Here is a 22,039-nt window from a genome sequence, read left to right on the forward strand (position 1 = left end):
GTCCAATATACAAGCTGGTAAGAAAAGTTCTTCAAGCATTTAAAGAATGTTTGGTAATTTGTCTCCTGATGAAAGCAGGCGGACTAAACTCCAAAAGGTGGAGCCTGATCTCTCAGTATGAGACTCTGGGAAGTTGGCTTTAGGTGTCTGTTCAGGTGACAATCGAGAGAGTACCACTTTTGATAGGTACTGAAATGCATCACTGTGTATCTTCTTGTGAGCAAAGCAAAACTCTTTTAAGTTGGCCCTCTTGTTGACCACTAGGCAGTGCTGAGTGTTTCCAAAAATATGGAGCACCTCCAGTGCGCTACTGATTCATGAGACTTTATGGTTCTGGCTCCTTTGTGGGCAATTTCGTGGGGGAATCTCTAATTTTTAGAGCAACCCTGAGTTTGAACTACTCATAATACAAGCTCATTATGCACATTGCACTTTCTTTCGCTCACTCATTTTTGCCATCTGGCACTCTATGATCTACATTCTCAGCTCCCCGGTCTGCCGCGGGTTTCCTGTTTGCACAGAGGGACCTGGGACGCGCCACCTTTCTCTTCTGGTGTTGCCTGACGTCTGCCATCTCGGGCGGCTTGCAGTCCAGCGTAAATTGCATTGCAGCACCTTTAGGTATTTGAGGGCAAGCTGGCACCGATGTGCAGCGGACACGCACACAGCGAGCAAGCCAAAGGCAAGCCCTTCTGCGCCTGTGCCTGCCCAAACAGGGCTAGGGTCCCTGCCCGAAGCAACTCAGACAAAATTGACCTTCTGCTTGATCAACTCAGAACCCTAAGACAGGCCTGCTTAGAGGCAATGCCGGTCATCGATCAGCCTCTCTGTTGGTCATGATAGGTGCAGTTACTGCCATTTCTCCTGCAGGTTGCCCAATTTCCTGGCCACCCCCATCAGCGCTCAGGCATAACCTCAGCAAGAGGTCTTCCATGCACTGGCCCGGATATAGAACAGCTACCACAGCAACTTCTTTAGCTTTTTCAACATCAACATCAATTGCCACTCTTTGGTGAGCAATAACTTACATATCGATGGCCTTCTAGTAGATAAGGCCCTGAATTCTCTGTTTTTAACTGAGATATGGCTACACGAGGCTTCCTCATCAGACATCATTGTTGCTCTTCCCCCCAACTTTCACATCCGCAGGAGAGAGCGTAAAGATAAGAAGGTAGGTGGCATTACAATTATCTGCAAAGACATCTTTCAGTGTAAAATCGAGGCGCTATCGCTCCCAGCATCCAAAGCCCTGCTCTTCTCCCTCCAACTTACCCCTAGTTATACTATCTTCGGTATCTTAATCTACCATCCTTCTGGATATCTGGGGCATTGGTGCTCCACTATTTTGGACAAAATCTCACCCTATATACTACAAAGCACTAACTTTACTCTACTTGAAGACTTCAACTTGCACTTAGATGACTTAGAGACTTAATAAGTCCCAACAAACAGAAAGGAAGCTCTGCAAGTGATTAGAGAGAGCCTTGAAGAAGCTATATGACTCTGACTTGAAAACCAAATATAAAACTCCCCTGAGCCAGTACGACTTTCACTGCAGGAAGGCACACACCCTATTTTACTCTGAAATAATCTCTCAGGCTCAAAATTGCTCTAAAATCCTTTTCAACCTGGTCCAAGACCAATCTGAAACAAATCTGATCTCTCTTCCCCTGTCACTGCCCCAAATTCAATGCCAGGAGCTTGTTGACTTTTTTTAAATAAAAAGGTAACTGATATTCAGGCTGGTCTTACTGGCGCTAGAGCCAACAAGCCTGACTTAAAGCTCGAGACATCCAGTCTTCCTTTGATCCCACCCTTTTCTAGATGTAGCATCACCCCAGGGATATGCAAGTCACTACCAGGGTTGCAGTCTTTCAGCCTGCTGGACCAATCCCGGTTGATAGACCTTCTGGCTTCTATTAAAACAAGGTCAATCTAAGTACTCTAAGTCTGCAAGCATCAACGCTGGTGCTAGAACTCCTGAATATCTCCCATAGTGATGAGCTGTTGCACCAGGCCTGGAAGCATGCTATGGTCCTCGCCTTGCTTAAAAATCCTCATCTGGACTCTGCCATTCTGTCCAATTTCAGACCTATCTCACTACTCCCTATCTTCTCTAAATTACTTGAGAAACAGGTTAATTCTTATCTCACCTAATTTGTGGGAAACCAGGATGCTCGCCACCCCTCTCAGTCCAGTTTCCGAGCAGGGCACAGTACTGAAACTACCCTCCGGTGAGTTACTGAATACATAAGACTACTTGTGGATTCCGGCGGCACAGCCGCACTGATCCTATTGGATCTTCGCACGGCTTTCGACACTGTATGCTATTCTCTTGGATAGACTGATCCTATTGGGCAGTGCTTAGCTCTGGCATGGCTTTCCTCCTTCCTGTCAAACCGCATGTTCCAGGTCTTTTCAACCAATACAGCGTTGAGATCTCTCCCCCTTGTCCTCGGGCATTCCCCAGGGTTATGCCCTTTGCTCTTTAACATCTATGCCCACCCACTGGTGTACCTGGTGGAAAGCTGTGGGTTGCCTCTGTTTTCGTACACTGATGACACCCAGAATATTTTCTCCTTGTCGTCAGGACAAGCGACCAACTCGGAAAATCTCAACTCTTGCCTCAGGCTGGTCGCCATCTGGATGAACACCAACTTCTTGAAGCTAAATGGTAATAAGATACTGGGCAAGAACCACAACTCTGGGGCCCTCAACACTGGCCAGCCATGCTGGGAACTCCACCTATTCCCACCAACAAAGTAAAGAACCTCGGCTTCTTGCTGAATTCCACCCTGCCTATGAAGCTGCTAGCTACTAAAGTGGCTTCTACTTGCTTTGCAGCCCTTGAAATGGCTAGAGAAGATGCTGTGGTTTCTTCCATTTTTTATGCAAAGAACAGTTATTCAGGCCTTGATTCGCTATAGGCTTGATTATGGCAACTTTCTATACCTAGGGACTGATAAGGCGTCCATAAGACACCTGTAGGTGGTTCAGAATTCCGCCGCCAGGCTCTTGTTCCGCCTTCCAACTTCATTGGCTTCCAGTGATCAAGCGTATCTATTACAAAGCACTGTGCTATACGCGTAAGATCCCTGCCCGCTCAGGACCTCAGTACCTGTAAAAACTGGCTTACCCATACTATCCGGCTCGCACCCTGCGTTCCAGCAGTGGTTTTCTGTTTACTGTCCCGAGGGTCCGTTATGTTCGCATGGGCGATAGATCTTTCTTCTTTCTTGGTCCCAGGCTATGGACCAAGAAGGTTAACCTAATCTATTCCTCCTTCCCGGCTGCAGTAACAAACCCTAGTGCACTGGGACCAGGGGAATCTGGAGGTGGCGCCCCTCCAACCTCTGGTAACATTAGATCATTTCCCTCTGCTAGATCCCGAATCCTTGGATCGACTAGCTCGTCAAGTAAAATCAGGATCACCATGCGATCCAGCCCCGCCAGAGATAATGTTGTTAGCTAGCCAAGTCGTGCTTCCCACCATAATGAACCTCTTAAATGCCTCCATCACCTCCTGCTCTGTCCCGCCTGCATGGAAAAAGGCCAAGGTCCGGGCTCTGCTCAAAAAACCTAACCTCGATCCTGAGGATCCCGGCAGCTACCGTCCGATCGCCCTGCTCCCATGGGTGAGCTAAATTCTCGAGAAACATGTCAACATCCACCTAACGGACTTTCTCGAGAATAACCAGCTGTTAGACGCCACTCAAACAGGCTTCCGACCTAAGCACGGAACAGAAACCGCTCTGCTAGCAGTCACTGAGGAAACTCGAAAGATCTTAGACCAAGGGGGATCAGTGGCAGTGGTCCTCCTTGGCCTGAGCGCTGCTTTCGACACTGTCAGCCATGTCACCTTGCTGAGCCGCTTATCGGACGTTGGAATAGTAGGCGGGGCACTGCAGTGGCTCGAATCATTCTTGAGCTCTAGGTCTTTCCAGATTTTTGATGGAGATACTGTCTCAACAAGCAGGCCTTTGAACTGTGGAGTCCCGCAGGGCTCCTCCCTAAGCCCTGCGCTTTTTAATATCTATATGAAACCACTGGCTGAGGTTGTTCGTCCGTTTGGCATTAAAATCATCTCATACGCGGATGACACTCAGCTAGTGGTTTCCCTGGCGCAGGAGGACGGCCAATCATCTTCATCAGGACTATTGAAATGCTTGGAGGAAGTTAAGGGATGGATGACATCATCCTCCCTTAAACTCAATGGGGACCCACATCTCCGGTACACTTCAACTCTCTCTGGCCTCCCTGCCTAGGAAACCCCCAGCCCTCAAAGACAACATAAAGAGCCTGGGGGTTTGGCTGGATAAGGCTCTCTCCTTCAACACTCAGGCCACAAAACTGTCCGCAACCTGTTTTGGTCTTCTCCGGATGTTGAGGAAAGTCCTCCCTCTCCTGCCTATGGAGGCCAAACAGGTAGCCGTCCAGGGCCTGATTCAATCTCGGCTGGACTTCAATAATGCCTTGTATCTCGGTGCTCCGGAATACACATTACGAAAGCTGCAGATAGTGCAGAACTGCAGTGCCCGAACACTGCTCCAGCTGCCCCGCAGACAATCAGCCAAACCTGGGCTGAACAAGCTGCACTGGTTACCCGTACGACAAAGAATCGCCTTCAAGGCGATGTGCATCTCCCAACAGGCATTTTGGCGCACAGGTCCAGCAGTTGGCCGCCAACTAATAACCCAGGACCACCCCACCAGAAATCTTAGATCAAGTCAGTCTTTTCTGGCCTCAGTGCCCAGAATAAAAAGAGCAAGAGCTGGTGGCAGGATGTTCTCCCTCAATGCCGCCAAACAATGGAACTCCCTTCCCTTCCAACTCAGGTCCAACCCCAACCTCCTCTCGTTCCGGAAACAGCTGAAAACCCTCCTGTTCAATGCCCACCATTATTTCTCCTAGCAGAACCTCTTCTGTTCAGCAAATACACCTTCTATCAGCGCTTGGACGCCCCAGGCCAGCAACCACGCTTTATAAATACATATTTCATTTCATTTCATTTCATTTCATGGAACCCTCTTCCTGCATCATTAAGATGCTTTACCACCCTCGCCACCTTTTGCAGGGAACTAAAGATTACGTTTTTTCAACTCCTATTAGGTTAATCTACTGGTTTTCCAAGCACTGTGAAACCCTGTTAGGGTAGCCATGCGCTATACGAGAACTCCATAATAATATTATCTTGGGGGTAAGATCCCTGTGCAGGCCTGAAAAAAATCGACAGTTTCCAGATGGCAGTTTTCATTGTCATGAGAGGATTCTTCTCCCTACTGCATAATAATGCAAATCGAATCTGTGCTTGGATGGTCAATAACACACTCTACACCCTGTGCATTTTACACGTTTAAACTTTGGGTCGCCAGCCTATAATGCCAGCTTTCATCTATCCTTAAATAAATTGATGTTTAAATCCATGTAGTTTAGCTTCTGGGTTAATGACTAAAGAGTTTGAGTTTCAAACTTCAGTGACCATTTCCTGTGATCTGAAAAAGAGTTTACTTACCGAAGGAAAAATAAAATGCAACAGTGGTACTAAAGGATATAATGACATGACTAAAAACAATTATTAACTCAGGAGTCATGACCACTTATGTTATCTCTTTTTCCCTGTCAACAGGTACTCATTAGCAATCTGCAAAACAGAAGCCCAAAGCCTGGACCGATAACCCACGATCAGGAGCTGGGCTTTTTCCTTGAAACTGGTCTTCAAAGAGCTCACGTTTTGTATTTTAAAAATGGGTAAGAATCAAGTTTTTGTTACAGTGTTTTACTTTTGTTTGCTGAAAAACGAAAGTTTGTATTTTTTGCATTCCATTCATTTTTTTATGAAAATAATCTTTTATATTATTTTTAGGTCTCGCCTATGCAGCGCACATGCGTTGCATAGGAGGACCTTTAGCCATCGTTGAGCTCTTTTTCGAAGCACATACTCTTTCTTGTGGGAGCATACAACTTGCGGGAGCGCGCAGCGGCGCGCCATAAGCACGAGAATGTGGTTTGAAAAAGAGCAGTCTGCACACGCACGCATACACGCACGCACCACTCCCGGACCAGCAAACACGATTGCAGTGCCAGTTCCCATGTTACCCTTCTCTGCTAGCACATGCGCCCCTTTCCCTTCCTGTCACATTTCTTCCCCTTATCTCTTTATTTCTTTTTCTCTCATCTTTCTTCTTATGAATATTTTCCCTTCCATGGTCTCCTCTCTTACACACCAAATGCTCCTTTGCTCGAGCACTTCTGTGTCTCACTTAAATCCAACATCTCTCTTCCCCTGCTCACTCCACTCCTGCTGACTTTACCCCCCACCTCTGTTTCTATCCGGTGGCACTGCTCCCCCGCCCCCTTTCAAGGCCACAGTAGCGCACGTCTTGGCCCCCACTCTGCTCCTCACTCCTTCTGGCTTCCCTCTGCCAGCCCTGCCTCCCTCGGCATCCTTCCTCCCAATCTCTTGCTCCTCGTTCCTCTCACCTCACTGTACCCTTTCTCTCCCCAGCTCCTCCTCTCTGCCCACACTCCTCTCTGCTCTACTTCCTACGCACGTGGGGCACTGAGGCTTCCATCGCCCCCTTTCCACCCCCCACTTCCCCGCCCCTTTACTTCTGTAAACTCCCTGCCCATACTCACTCCTCAGGGCCTGTCATTGCGTCCCTAATGCCCCGGTGCTCTCTGTTTCCTATTTGTCCTCCTCACGCTTCACTCGCCTCTCACAAGCTTCATGCTCTCTGCTAGCACATGCGTCCCTCCCCCTTCCTGTCACATTTCATCCCCTTATCTCTTCATTTCTTCTTCTCTCAGCCTTCTTCATGCGAATATTTTCCCTTCCACGGTCTCTTCTCTTACACCCCAAATGCTCCTTTGCTCGAGCACTTCTGTGTCTGACTTAATTCCACCGTCTCTCTTCCCCCGCTCCCTCCACTTCTGCTGACTCTACCCCCCACCTCTGTTTCTATCCGGTGGCACTGCTCCCCCCTGCCCCCTTTCACGCCACAGCAGCGCATGTCTTTGCCCCCACTCTGCTCCTCATTCCTTCTGGCTTCCCTCTGCCAGCCCTGCCTCCTTCAGCATCCTTCCTCTCACCTCACTGTACCCTTTCTCTCCGCAGACCCTCTTCTCTGCCCACACTCCTCTCTGTTCTACTTCCTACGCTCGCGGGGCGCCGAGGCTTCTATCTCCCCCTTTCCACCCCCCACTTCCCCCGCCCCTTTCCTTCTGTGTTCTCCCTGCCCCTACTCACTCCTCGGTGTCTGTCATTGCCTCCCTAATGCCCTGGTGCTTACAATTTCCTATTTGTCCTCCTTACGCTTCACCCGCCTCTCCCACGCATCATGCCTCTTCCCTCCCCGGTTGCTGTAGTGCTGTGTGTCACTGCCTTTCCACTGGTCTCTCTCTCTGTGTATTTTTCAACCTCTGCCTCCTCCCTCTTCACAATTCCCCGTGAGTTTCCTCTCACCCTCTCTTCCCACTTCTAGATGTCGCAACAACCTCTCCACCGCCTCACCTCCTCCTCCCTGCTGCGTGGAGTGTGTGTAGTGCGTTTCTTCCCATCTTCCTCACGCAGGTTTCTCTAACCAGGACAGTATTTTCCTCACAGTGTGGCACCTTCTATCCTCGCCTCTCCCCTGTCGGTCTCCAAGGTTCTGCTCCTCTCCATGGCCCCTTTCGCAGGTGTGTGTGTGTGTGTGTGTGTATATATATATCTATCTATCTATCTATCTATATATATATATATATATATATTCTATATATATATATATTTAGATATATATATCTCCATCCCCAAGGCCTCTCTGCCACCTCCATAATTCCCCCCAGGAAACAGCTCTGCCCCCTGCTGTCCTCCTCAACTGTCTCCTCTGGATCCCTCTCCCGGTTGAATCGTTCACCTCCCTGCCCCTCAAGCCTCCTCTGCCATTGCCTCTGTTCAGGCACTGGTCCCTTCCCCTCCAAGGTCCCTCGGGCTGCATCACCTACAATCTCAAGGGTGACTCCCCCCGCCATGACCCCCCTACCATCGGCCGCACCACCCTCATGGTCCAACCCCAAGCCCTCAACTCACAGTCCCTCTGCAGTGGGCCTCTCCCTTCTTGATCTCCTCTGGAAAGGGCACTCCCTCGTGGTGGAGTGGCCTCTCTGTGAGGGCCTCTTTTCCTCAAAGGCTGCTCAAGGTGGGCATCTTGTGATCTGCTCTCCACAAAAAGTTACTGTGGAGAGCATCATTAGTTTTCTTTGTGGAAGAACGAGGGGCTGTGGCTCCCCACCACACATAAGCTTCATTTACACCTTGGCTTGTCACCTCTCGGGGGCATCACCACCAGAAGGATGGGGTCTAATCCCCCATGTAACCTACCTTTGTCCTCTTCCTCTTTCCCCTGGGTCAGTCAGTGGATGCACTTACCAGCCACTCAGAGCCTCTCATGCACTTACATCGCGGAAGGAGTGGGGCAGTAGTTATCCTACAAGAATTACTTTATATGACCTGACACATCTTCATTTGATGCATCTCAATGCTCTTCCATGAGGGTTTGAGCAAAATATGGGGGATGTAATTGAACATGTGAATTTTTATGTTAAATAATGTGTGCTTTGTCAAGAAGTGTTACTGGGTGTATGCATTGGAAACATCAATTGATACTACTTGCTACTCTTGTGAAGTAAATCCAAGCTCTGTCCTCCCTTAGAATCCCACCAACTTGTTACTCTTGTTTTTAGTCTACTGTTGAGTGATGGGAGTCCACGACACTGGACTTCTCTTTCCTCTTGCTTTTATCTCAGTAGGGCCTTAACTACTCTTCTTCAGGACACTGCCCCTCTCCAGGTCACTTTTATCCCTCAGAACATCCTGCCTTCCCTGGAAAACGGGCACAGCCCAGGAGGTGGGAGGGCATCTATTAGTGCCAAACAATCTCCATCTCCTGCTATGCTGAGACACTTGTCACTGAGGTGGGTGACCGGCGCTAAAGAAGCCCTATCAGCTTCGGAGCCCTCAATGGGTCTCGCCTTTGGGACCTTATAAGTGTTTAGCCATGCAACAGTTCATGTTGTTGCACCAAGGATATTGTGCTGGATAACTAAACACTTCTAAGGTCCCAAAAGCGAGACCTATTGGCTATGCCAATGCTTGTTATTTATTGTTCTCCTCATACAGTATACTGTAATAAAAATACCATCTTAAACCTTAGAAAAAAAGCACTTCACTCATAGCATCTTAGATTAATGATTGTGCTATGTTAATCGATAAAAACCACATATGCCCTTCAATGACGGCATTAACACAGCATTTGGAGTACATGATTTGATAACATGTAGAGTATCTCGCACTCTGACATGGGCGTTAGTTGTTATACCGATCTCCAAGTAGTTCTGATTGGTCTTGGTGTATTAAATCCATGTGTATCATGCAATAGTTTCTACCCACCTGGGTTTCACTTGCTACTGATGATCATCTTCTAAGGGTCGGGTTAGAGTGTTAATGATTTTCACCCAACTAAGGTGTCTAAGTTGTCTAAGGTTCTTCCTAGAGGTGAGGACATATCTCTCACATACCACAAAATTCTCAACAACTCACCCGAGCCCCTTCATAAAGTCAGTACAAAGTGGAGATTTGATGTGGATGAGATATCAGACGAGGGGTGGAGGGAGGCCCTGGCATCGCCCGAGAGGTTGCAATTCGTTCCCGTTTTAAACTGGTTCAACCCAAATTGTCACACAGGACATATTATATGCTAAGTGACAGTAAACCATAACTACAGAGTCGCTATTTCAGACTGTACTGTGCAAATGCTATGGAAACAGATATTGAAGTAAAATGTACGATAAGTACATATCTGAAACAAAGTACATAGACCACATTTTAAGAAATACATTTTGCCCACCATAGTGATTTCAGCAGTCATAGTTAGAGTACAATATCAGGGAATGAATATAATGCAACAAGTGGTATTAAGGAAGATACATTGTTTTTCCAGTCTAGTGATGTTAATTCCAGAATAAATGGAAAACATAATGTAGTAGCTTTCATTGAAGTGAGGCTGGAACACAAGCGCACTCTCTTTGTCAAAGACATTACAATGCCAGTATGTAATCCTGCTGCGCAGTGGTTAATTTATAAAAAAAATAAGTGCTGGGGCTCTCATCAGGATGCAGCGTTCACTAACCCATTTCTCCTGTTAGTGCCGCCTAAACAGAACCAACCACAAACTATGAAAGTTGGGAGAGGATGGGGTGTAATAGCCAGAGCTACTAATAAGAAGGGGGACCCCTGACAAGATAGAGGCAGGTAGCAGGGGAAATAAAGGCAACCAACAACAAGGAAGTACCTGACCAATACTTTCAATAGAGGCCCTAGAAGAGGGTCCAAATACTAATGGCTACCCGCCGGAGCAGTTGCAAAAAACACAGTTGATGGACAGAATGCAGAACAATGTCTTACATTCACCCCAGTACAAAGATCTGGGCCTAAATCCAACGTTTTTTGGCACTCCACACCACCCTAGGTCAGACACTGGCTATATGCAAATCAGCCTTGACCCTGTGCCTCATTGGAACAGTCCAGCCCGAACTACCAAGCCATGTCTTTCCTAGACCGGAATCAAGCATCCAAGGACCGGTTTCTGGCTATCAGCCTTCTTCAGCCTGGATAGCTTGACTCCATTGATGTGGAGAGCCTGGGACTCACGTCTGAGCATACCCAGCCCACTCAGGGTGAAAACTGCATCCCTGGTGCGGAAGGTTATTCGGTTTGGCGGGCTCTCGGGCATTCAGATCAACTGGAGTAAGTCCAGGCTCTTTCCCTTGACAGACACCACTCACCCGTTTGCGCCTGACTTTCCTTTTGAGTGGGCGTCTGGCCCCACGCGTTACTTGGGCATTTGGCTGAGCAGGGACCCACACGAGCTCTGGCGATCCAACTTTGGCCGCGTGGTGGATTGGTTTGAGTCTAAGATCCCCCAGTGGAGTCGATTGCCGCTATCCTTGGCTGGGCGTGTTGCCATAGCCAAGATGGTGGTCCTCCCCAAATTCCTTTATCTCTTCTCTAACATACTTATTCCTCTTACATCTTATTTTTTCTGTCGGCTCCGCTCGCTGGTGGTCTCGCTGGTTTGGGCCGGGCGACAGCCCAGGATTGCCTACGACAGCCTAACCCTGTCTGTCGGCCGGCGGGCTGGGTGCTCCGGATTTTCGTCTGTACGCTCTTTGCGCTCAAGCAAGCTTTCTTCATTTTTGGCTGCATCCTACCACTTACCAACCCCACGTCACGGTGGAATCGAATGTTGCCTCCCCCTGGCCCTTGTCCACGGCATTGTTCGCCCCTGTGGTGCGGCCCCGGGCGGAAGTAAATACTGTGGAGACGCTGCGCTGAGCATGGTCATCTCTGCGCCGCCTTTCAGGTCTCTCTTTTTTGTCCGCCAACGCCTTACCCATTGTTGACCACCCAGATTTTCCACCCCTGCAGTCCTCTAGTATGTCTCGGCATGCGGCGTTGCGGGGCCTCAGGACCGTTGCGGATCTGTACCCGGATAATTCCTTCTACTCCCTTCCTGAGTCCCCTTCCTTGATGGACAATCTCCTATTTTATCAGCTGCATGCCACCTGCCGGAAATTACACCCGACCTTTCCGCAACCTCCGCCTACTTTCCCGGCACTGGATTTCGTGTACACTTCTGCGTCCCCTCACAGGCTTGTTACCAGATTGTATGCCTTCGCTATGGGGACCTCTCCCATCTCCTCGACTCGGGCGCGGAGGCGTGGAGTGCGGATCTCGGCGTGGATATCTCGGACGCCGACTGGCTTTACTGCTGCAGCCAAACTACCAAGCTTTCCCCGAACTATCGGCTCCGCTTGATTCACTTCAAGTTTTTGCACAGGTTCTATCGCACTACAGTGCATCTTCATCGCTTGGGGCTCAGTCCGGAGGATTCCTGTATGCGATGCTCTGCACCAGCTGCGGACTTTGCCCATCTGTCCTGGCTCTGCCCTACGGTGCATGTGTTCTGGATAGAGGTCTGTTCTATTATCTCTGAAATTACCGATGCAGCTGTGCGCCCGGACCCCCCTCTGTCTCCTTGGCTTTGTCCAGCCGTGTCCTGACGCTTCACACCGGCTCGTCTCCATGCTTCTGGTGCTGGCGAGACGTAGGGTTGCTATGTATGGGGCCGTCGGCCCGCCCCGGTGGTTGCGAGCTGGCTGGAGGATGCCTCCCGTTGTCAAACGCTCCTTTCTGAGTTTTGGGACCTGATGCCTGCTAGATCTCGGCCTGTCGACATTTGGGGCCCCCTAGTTGATTACCTTCTTTCCCGCTCCTCTCCTAGCGGAGCTGCCTCCCCTGCGCTCCCTGCCGGCCCTGGGCCCGCGGCACCCACGGTTGTGGCTGAAGCCTGATTGCCTTTTCTGCTCCCGCCCAGTGACTGCGCTGCCTGTAGATCCCTCCCGGTGTTGCCTCCCCCGTGCTCCCCGCCGGCCTGCGGCCCACGTCAGCCGCTGGTGCTGGTTTATGCCAAGCCCCGACTATTTTATTACTGACTGCTTCTGCGCATCTGCTCCTGGGGCTCCCGCCTCCCATGCTAGCCCGCCTAGGTGACTTTCTTCCTGAGAAGCACTGCGCTGCCACATCAATGCTTCAGGATTTGTCTGCTGCTTTTTGGCCATCTACTGTATTGAATATAGCTATGTTGGAATGTGCCCTGCCATTCTGCAGAATGTCTTGATATGGAGCTTCTATCTTGTATTGTGTTGTTGTATTGGACCTTCTTTAATAAAAAATGATAAATAAATAAAAAATCAACAAAAAAACAAATTTAGTAAAAACTATTTATCTACCAATTTTACTATTCTAAAAAGATCACTGGCTGATCAGATTTACAATCATATATTAAAAACCAAAGTACCAGACATGTGTAATTGATATATGAGAGACACAGAAAAAGTGCAATCTCTTAGACACATCACATTTAGATTGTTCCAAATGGAATTCATTTAATTTTTCTGTTCAAATATCCATCAATAAAATCATCTATTGGGCATGAACATGTTCCTTGGATACAACCACATAAATCAAAAAAGCGTTGATACGTTTCGGTGGTACTCTCTTGAAACAACCACCTTCTTCAAGACACTAAGAATAATAGTCTCTCTTGTATTTAAGCACGATTAAAACACCGCATCAGCTCCAGAGGTAGATTTTTATAATGATATCATTAATTCTTTATACGCGGGGCTCCATAGGGCTCCCTACGCGATGTAAAAATCTAATAAGTAGTCAGAAACTGCACCTCTAATATTTTAGCTCCAGTTGGCCGACCCATAAAATAACATAAAGTCTACCTGCGAAGCAAACTTCTACTTTTATAATAAAACAGAACGAAGCGTGCCCATTGGTCCTCGTTACTCCAGCATACAAGTAGGGGACCTCTAATTTTCCAATGTGCGAGAGAGCCTTGTTCTTTTTGGATATGGTGTCGGTCCTGGACGTCTTGTGCAGTAACTTCGATATGCGGTAATCGTTATCTTCCTGGAATATAAGAGCCTGATAATCTCTGAGAAAATCATTTACTTCACCGAAAAAATTAAGTCCACCACCAACTCATCCCAGGAACTCTTCCGAACAGTACCCAGCCTTTCCACACCCCCCCTGCCTCCACCACAATACCCCCCACCCAACAGCTTTGTGACAACCTAGCGACTTTTTTTAGAAACAAAGTTGAGGGGGTCTACAATAACCTTATTAATGGGACTGACTATTCCATCCCAGCTCAAACAATATCAACAAGAGAGGGAGGGTATGAGTGGACACTCCTGCACAACCAATAACAAATTACATATGTGTTAGACTCAACTTATCCCCCACCAGACTTAGGTAAACCAATTTGTGGTAACCCCCAAGTGGCAGCCCACAAATAGCAACCTTTGCCCTTATGTGTTTACAAACATCAGAGGAAGACAAGTCTTTCTCTTTGTAAATGGACCCTCACTCACCACTAGTTGGTGACATGCTTCATCATTGGGTCCCCGCTGGGGTGGCCGAGTGTCCCCCTAGCGTGCTACAACGCCTGAATTACAGCGGAGCGGGATGGTGATGTGTGTAACAGTGATATAACTAAAAATGTGAATTTAAATGTGAGTGCGAGATTTTCAGGCCATTCAAACTTTGAAACAAAACAAAGGAATCGTTATCAAGAGTGCTGATAAGTGGGGCGGTGTGGTCCTTCAGGACAAAGTGGATTATGATAATGAGTGCAAGCCCCTATTGAATAATTCCACCAATGACATTCCTCTTTTAGAGGATCCCACAACTGACTTGCAGGATGAAATTTGTGAACTAGGTTCTACAGCGGAGAGAGATGGTCTGATTTCCAAAAAAGAGGCGGATTTCCTTACGACATCTGAAGGGAGGGTGCCGTATTTTTATAGACTGCCAAAAACCCATAAAAATGTGTTGCCACCCCCAGGGTGCCCCATCGTCTCGGGGATTGGTTCCCTTCTGGAACCCCTCTCCAAGTATTGCGATTTTTTTTTTCTCAGACCGATTATACAGTCCACCAGTACTTATCTAAAGGACACATGCAAGACAGCTGCTTACTACTAAATATTTCGGTCACATTGCATTCACATAGTGTGATTTAAAATTCTGCTTGAGAAACCACATTTTGCGGTAGAATCTTTTCCAAAGTTGGTTTTGTTTCTGCTTTATAGTCCACGAAATTATCGCAAGCATAGATTTCCAAATGAATGTACTTTCTTTGTAACATAGTAAATGTTTCGAAATAAGTGGAAGAGAGGTGGATCCCTCCATACGCCACATGGCCACCTTACATACATACACTCTGTTTGAAGAAGGGATTTATAGTGTCCTTAAATATCCCAAAATCACATGCACAATATTTACATAATGTGTCCAATCTTGAGATTCAGTTGTAGGCCCCAGAATGCAAGGGATCTACTATCAATGTTTTCTATTGTTATATTTCCACCTTGATTATCACATCTTTTTCATTGCCTTTCAGAGCAAATATTTGTCTGTACCCAGTCATAAAATCAAAGAAGAGATAAATAAACGATATCACGTTTTCCTATAATTATTAGTAAAACCAGTCTAGTTTGCAGTTTGGAATTTTACCTGGGGAAGCACTCACTATGCCCCATTTTTTTTAATTTTTTTTTTTTAATTTTAAACTTTATTGTAGCATTCAATAAAAATACAAGCATGGGTCTACAACCGCAGGGGCCGGCCGCTAAACAAAATTAAGACACACTATATCACGGTCCGACACAGCTCATCAGCCGACAACCCTGGGGTCCGGCAGCGATGCTGGATAGAACTTGTATTAGAACGCACAACTAAATCACAGGATGAGACAGAGGTTTCATTTTATATTATTTAAAGAACGGATCAGGTGCCATACGATCAAACAGAAGAATACGGGGGACAGGGCAAGAGACAGGATATGCAAGTAATAACCAGCTATAATGGAACATTGGCGCCAAAGCATATGGATCGGTGTAAACGACAATACAATATACATTCTATGTTGAGCGCCAGTTCTCAGGGCCCGCCCACCCGAGAATCAGGATAACGTAAAAAGCGTGAGCACTAAATACAAGTACATGATAAAAATCCGAATGATTCGCAAGCTATACAGATTCTGTAAAGAAGAAAAAGGGAAGGAAGAAAAAGCCATAGAAATAAAAATGGGCAAAATAAAAAAAAACTCCAACCCCCCACCCTGCACCCCTGAAAATGGCTACAGCCTAACCCCATTAGCAGGAGGAGCATCTCAGATAGGCGCGTATCCAATTTGTTCAATAAGACATCCACATGTGAATGAAACGTCCAAATCTCTGCCAATATTGACCTCAGCGATGGCTCACGCACCGTTCGATCCATAGTCCCACGCCCGACACCAATCACAATCACCTCCCCCGTGAATCTGGCATCCTCGGGGGGGGACAAACAGGATCACGAACGGGCAGATGCCGAGGGTGACCAGTCTTTATTTGCAGCCACGATCAACCCGGTTAACACCGCAGGCCAGAGACCCCGACCCACCGAACCCCGGCGGGGCCCAACACTGGGTCCGCGGGACGGGGACCCCCACCCACAGTCAGCAGCAAGCAAAGTCACTCCTCCATCAATGCTGAGCAATAGAAACGATTGCCGCCAAATTCGGGCTTAAAATAATCCTCCACTCTGATTGACCGGACCCTGCCTGGGTCTCCCGGCCGATGTTGTTGCACTGCAGCCCGGCTGTGAAAGTACTCGAGGCCCCGGCTTCCCCGCTGGAGTAGGCCACAATATTCAACTCGATGCAACTTCGTCAAACCAGCCGATAAAAGTTTCCGGATTTCACCATTGGAGTGGGGAACAGTTCATTCACACAGAGGCTAGGTGTAAAATCAGGATAATGTACAGGATCTTGTGGCGGGATACGGAGGTGGGCGGAGCCGGGAGCCTAAGCAGCCATTTTGTTTGCCAGCGTTGCTCCTCCCCTCACTATGTCCCATTTTTGTTGCTGGTCCTAAATGTATGCATCTCAAATTGTAGTGCATCTCAAAAGGTTGTGGGTGTTTACTTTTGGAGGTTTTTTTAGCTTTTGTTTCTGATCTGAAAAGTGCCGTTAAACACAGCAATCATTTGTTTTATATCTTTATATAAAAGGAGAAGCATTGATTGGAACTTGGAGTCCAATCATGAGCCACAGCAACCTGTAGTGTAGAATACGATGTTTAGGGAACACTCCATGTTGTTAAAAGACAGTAGCGCTCGGCCTCCTTGCTTATATACCTCTTTCATCACACCTTTCCCCATGAATCCAGCTTTTGAATAATTCCAAGAACAATTTTAATTGGATCTAAAGCCCAAGCTATTATTTTATTTAAAATTCCTAGGGCTTCAGATATCTTCCGAGTGGTCAGTTGCATAAGTTTCATAAAAGTCTTGACAGCAATTATTTAAATAAATACATCTTATTCACCAATAATTTTATCAGCGATTGAGGAAGCTGTGTTAGTTTTGTGGGATTGTTCCTTTAAAGGGTTATATCTCGTATCTGGCAGTGCTTATTATGTAAATCTAGTCCCAAAGCAGCATTAAATGAAAAAACGACTTAACCTATATAAAATTGAAATCACATAAAATTGGTGTATCTCTTAAAGCTACAACATCTCAATGGTTTACTAGATAAAATAGAAAATACACTTTCATATGAAATTCGATTGATTGCATCTATATTAGTGTCTCTGACAAAAAAAATATATCCGTTGTTGTAATCAAAGGCCCTTTTTTATTGATATATAAGATGAAACCCTCCCCTTAAATGCCTTAAATGCAAGTTTAATTACTTCCTGAAGTTCACTGTTTCAGAAGCAAATATTGCAATTGCATATGGTGATTGTAGTTTCTATGTGATTTATTCCGGTACTGTTTAGTACAAGTACATGCCCAGTGCACCAGGGATCCATTTTGTGAGAAGGTGAATTCATTGTTATATGACAATTTGGTTTACCTTGGTTCAGCCATTTTTATACAAGTGACTAACCTTCAAATGAGATACAGTGATGGATATTTAAAAAAAGCATAGTCTTCCTATCGGTAAATTTCGAACAGCTAGAACCCTGTTTGCTATCACGTTTCTGTTGACAACTTTAAGTACAATTTTTCTTCAATATGTTTCATAATTTGCTAAGTTATGGGTACTTGAAAACATGGTTGTGTACAGTTGGCAAAAATGTTGTATGTGTCAGTATTTATAGAGTACAAATCTAACTAGAGATCTAAGGGGAGTCGTAAATAGCAGTATTTAAGAAGCAGGTCTCTTCATAGTTGTGAGGAAATACTAGGGAATGATTTAGGATTGTGTACAAAAAGTAGGTAGGGATCTGAGAGAAGCTTGTTGGGCTCGAAGGCCAGCGAGTTACTAGGGTGTTTATCTGTGACATATGAAGGGCTCCTTCAAGACTGGAATCTATTTCATGTTCCTGCGGTGGGAGTGAGATCGCAAGCCTGATGCACGCAGGGCAATGTTGTTCCAGATCTTAGCATATATATTGAAAATATGTCTTTGTTGGTTGTTTATTTATCACATTTCATGATCTCAAGTTTGATGATGCCGTAACTCATTATGTTGTTCTGTGCTCTTGTAGTGAGCCAGTTGTCTGCCATGTATGCCGATGTACTACTTGTTATTTGCTTTGTAAGTGATACAGTTTCTGTTGAAGGTTGTGCAAGCCTGGAGCAACAATCAGTGCGGGTCCATTAGAATTGGAGGGATGCAGTTGTACTTGTGAATATAAATGAGTGAAAACAGTTTTAGAAAAGAGCGCCCTTTTTATTTAAGAAGCAAAAATATCATTTTAAATCAACAGAACGTTCTCCCAGCCAGAAGCAAAAGTGTGCTGAAAGTTCTTGAACTGACTGAGAAGTAACAACAGTGGCGACAGGAAAGGTGGGACAGGATAACCCAGCCTGTCACACCAGAAATGACTGATACACTTTACAGAAAGCCAAGTGTTTGGTCCCTGAATGAGATGATGTTCGGCCAGGCAACTAGTAGATGGATGGACAATGGCAGGAAATGATATATCTTCCTAATCTGTCAACTGGAGTGGCATGAAGAACACAGAGTTTCTCTGAGTTGTGTAGCTCTAATACATTTCCGTTACTTTGCTGTTGACAATTGCGAGATGCTATGTGCATATGCAGAACTAAAACTGCACATGTAGACTTGGAGATACAGCAGCAAAGCACACATCATGTATCATATGTATGTGCGTGGTGCAAGGATAATACGTTCAGAGTGCATTATTGTGATTTCTAATATACTTTCGGAAGGGGGGTACCTTAGTCTGTGTGATTAAGAGGATGGCGATGAATGTGAGATTGTCCAACAATCACTGTGGTGTACCTAAGTAAAAAACGAAAAGAAAAGAATGAGGTGAGTGACAATTAGAGGGCTTGCAGCAAGATTACTAGAACAACAAGCCTGGTTTGTTAATGCATCAAATCGTATGTCATAAAGTAAGTTAGCTGGACTCAGTCAAACACATTGTAGCATTTCTGACAGAAGAGCCAGTCGGGACTACATAAATACCCCAAACCCAACCTAATAATTTATGAATTAGAAAGGAAGTCTGTATAGTTTGCTTTTTTGATATGTTTCCTGAACCTTAAGAGGTTGTGTTTGGATCACTACTTGGGATTGAGAACATTCTACAGTGTAGGGCCTTCTGCTCCTCAGCATCAGATGCCATGTTTATCTTATTGAAAGATTGTTGGTAGGCCAGGCGGATGGACAATGGATGGAGGGTTTGGTGTGTGTGTATGTGGGTAGTACTCAGCCACTGTCTGTGGGCATTTCAAGCCTTTGTCCGAGTAGCCTTAATGGACAGTGCATAGAACCTTGCTTGTAATCATGCCTTTTGCTGGTAGTCAGAGGAGAACTTTCAAGGTAGGTTTGAGTAAGTCACATTTGTGTGGAAATAGGATGCAGTCTAGCTGCATGTTTCCATAGTCCTTGCAGCCTGGCAGTGAGTTTCCTACGGGAAGCTAGTGTAGATGATGTTGCAGTAATCCAAGAGTGGCCTGATAGGGGCCCATAGAAACTTCTGACCATATGTATAAGGATTAATAGAAGGATTTTCCTCTGAGTTTGAAGAGCTGGGAATGAGTATCCTTAATAACTGCATATACATAGGACAAACAAGAGTTCAGAGTCAACAAGTATGTCCAAATAACCTTGAGACCAATTGTAGGTTAATGGGAAGGGCGCGGATTCACCCATTACAAAGATTTTGGTTTTGGCTCCATTGATGCAGTGGAAGCACTGGTATGCCGGTGGAGCACATGGTCTAAGCTTGAGGTGGCCGTCAACGCCAGGTGGTGGTGGTGGTATTTGGTCTGTTCACCATCAGTGAATTTGGTAGTGTTCCTTGTACTGTGCGACTAGCTGTGCTATGGAGCAAAAATAATTGTGTCAACACTACCCCCTCCTCCCGGCCCCCACTCCTTTTGAGGAGGGGTCCCGGGGAGCTTGGTGCCCCGGTGAGCATGGCACAGTGTGCATGGGTGATTCAACTTACCCAGAGGTTGAAGAGGAAAGATTGGATCCTTGGAATAGTCAGTCCAGATATCCTAGTCGAATATTCCAAAATCTCAGACAATATTGAATAGTCAGTCAACAGTGTCCTGGGCCGCAGAGGGGCCGAAGAGTACAAGGAATATAGATTAGAGGCCCGACCTTCAGACAAGTGCACGAAGAGACGAATATTGATAACAACAAACGCTTATGACTGGCTCCAATGTCATTATTGCCAGTAATACATAAATATTACGTTCAGCATTCGGTAGAATGGATTTTTACAAAGTAAAACAAGTAAGATATACATAGTTACCAAACACAGATCTGAAAGTCACGGTTGCCTTACTAAATGAAAGAAACATCTGGAAAATGTGAACCTGACCGATTACCGGAGGCTGCAAACACATTCCTGCTTTCCCCCTTTAACATAAAAATAGAAGGAGCACTGTTGTGTATTTTTGTCCTGCATTCCTACCACATCTCCCACTCACTCACTCCCTCCCATAAAGCACAAGTTAGAGTTGTCATAAAAAATAACGTTTCCCTGTGTTTTGAGCCACCAGCAAGATATTTGTGCCAAAATCACCACATGTATATCCTTTTACCCAGTCATAAATATGAGAAGGATTGGTTTAACACAAACTCGTCATATGTTCTGGTGGTTATGCAAACCTCTTTTAGTTTTAGCCCATATCTAAACATTCATTGAACATTCAATAGCACTTCTTATCCAAAATGAACTCTCCTCACCGTTCCAATCTCACCTACAAATGATCCTACCCACACAGCTGACTTTAGACAGAGCCCTCTCAGCGTCGCTCGCAGAAAGCGACACCAAAGCCACTAAATCAGTCGCACACCAGCATACTCCTTCGAAGTTTTTACATACAACTAGCATGCACACAATACTGCATCTGAGGACACCGACGTGGGTTGTAATACGTGTTTAAAAAGCAGTATATACCCTAGCCAAACAGTGCACCTGTAATCCCCCGACTGATGGAACATCCACACATCACAAATAAAACACACAAAGGTCTCCCTAGTTCAAGCATTTTACTTTCACACTAACTCTAACTCATACACTCCATCGTGAACACTGCAGAAACTCCTAACCACACACAACAAAACCCCAACAATTTAAATAGATAGCATCAGTCAATGGTTCAATTCAATTTAATTCAATTCAATTAATTCTTTATTCAGATACAAAGGATATCCATAAAAGTACAAGATAATGGTTCATTGAGTTCCATTCGTGGAATTCCTAGATCCGCGTGAAAAAGCACCCAGATATAGAATGAGCTACGATACTATAACCATGAGTGTTAGCGCTATGCAGATTTAACTAACGTGCGCGCGTGCCTTGTACTGCTGAGCGCAGCTGGCGACTGGCGCAGACATTGTCACATCCGAACGCTGTGCCCGCGGACCTTTCGACAGTGTGGTACCATTCTTGGGTGAGGTGGCTGGGGCAGTAGGGAGTCGGGACGTGGTGAAATCACACGTTCGCCTCAAAATACAACCCTTACTTTCCAATTTTCATCCGTATTTCATAAACACGCAAAGTCAGCCGTTCAAACGTGCCACCGCACCGGGACATCAAGCCGGCTCGCGCCCCTCCCTATTCGATGGGCCACTCCCATATAAGGATTTGCAAGCCCTGGCGCGAGTGTGGCGCAGATTTCTGGAGCCGTCTGAGAGCGCGCGCAGCTGTGGAAGGGCTCCTGCTGAGCTGCCTTCGTCGCGAGAGTGAATCAGCCATTCGCACCCGTCGGTGCACGCAGGCACTGCGGTACGGCGGGTTGGAAGCAGTGTAGGGAGGTCTCCTCCGAGCCCTGACGGCGTGCCCGAGGACTGCGCTCTACCCTTTCCACCCTCCATGGGAGGATAATTACATTTTAGCTAATGTGATTAAAGCTCAGTCCAGTGAACAAGCCGGGTCGCAGTTGTCCTAA

The 22,039-nt window shown here is 46.4% G+C and overlaps 1 protein-coding gene across 4 annotated transcripts in view; it reads left to right on the top strand.

The window, feature by feature from the left end:
- The window catches only part of TTC7B (tetratricopeptide repeat domain 7B), a 1,385,350-nt gene that overhangs the window by 338,944 nt on the left and 1,024,367 nt on the right, over positions 1-22,039 (top strand). For all 4 annotated transcript variants that reach the window (XM_086937670.1, XM_086937667.1, XM_086937668.1 and 1 more), the window contains exon 5: positions 5,627-5,748. In XM_086937670.1, the coding sequence (XP_086793796.1) occupies positions 5,627-5,748 (122 nt within the window). The remainder of the gene's footprint in view (positions 1-5,626; positions 5,749-22,039) is intronic.

Source organism: Lissotriton vulgaris, chromosome 9 (genome assembly GCF_964263255.1).
Source record: "Lissotriton vulgaris chromosome 9, aLisVul1.2, whole genome shotgun sequence".
Classification (NCBI taxonomy): domain Eukaryota; kingdom Metazoa; phylum Chordata; class Amphibia; order Caudata; family Salamandridae; genus Lissotriton; species Lissotriton vulgaris.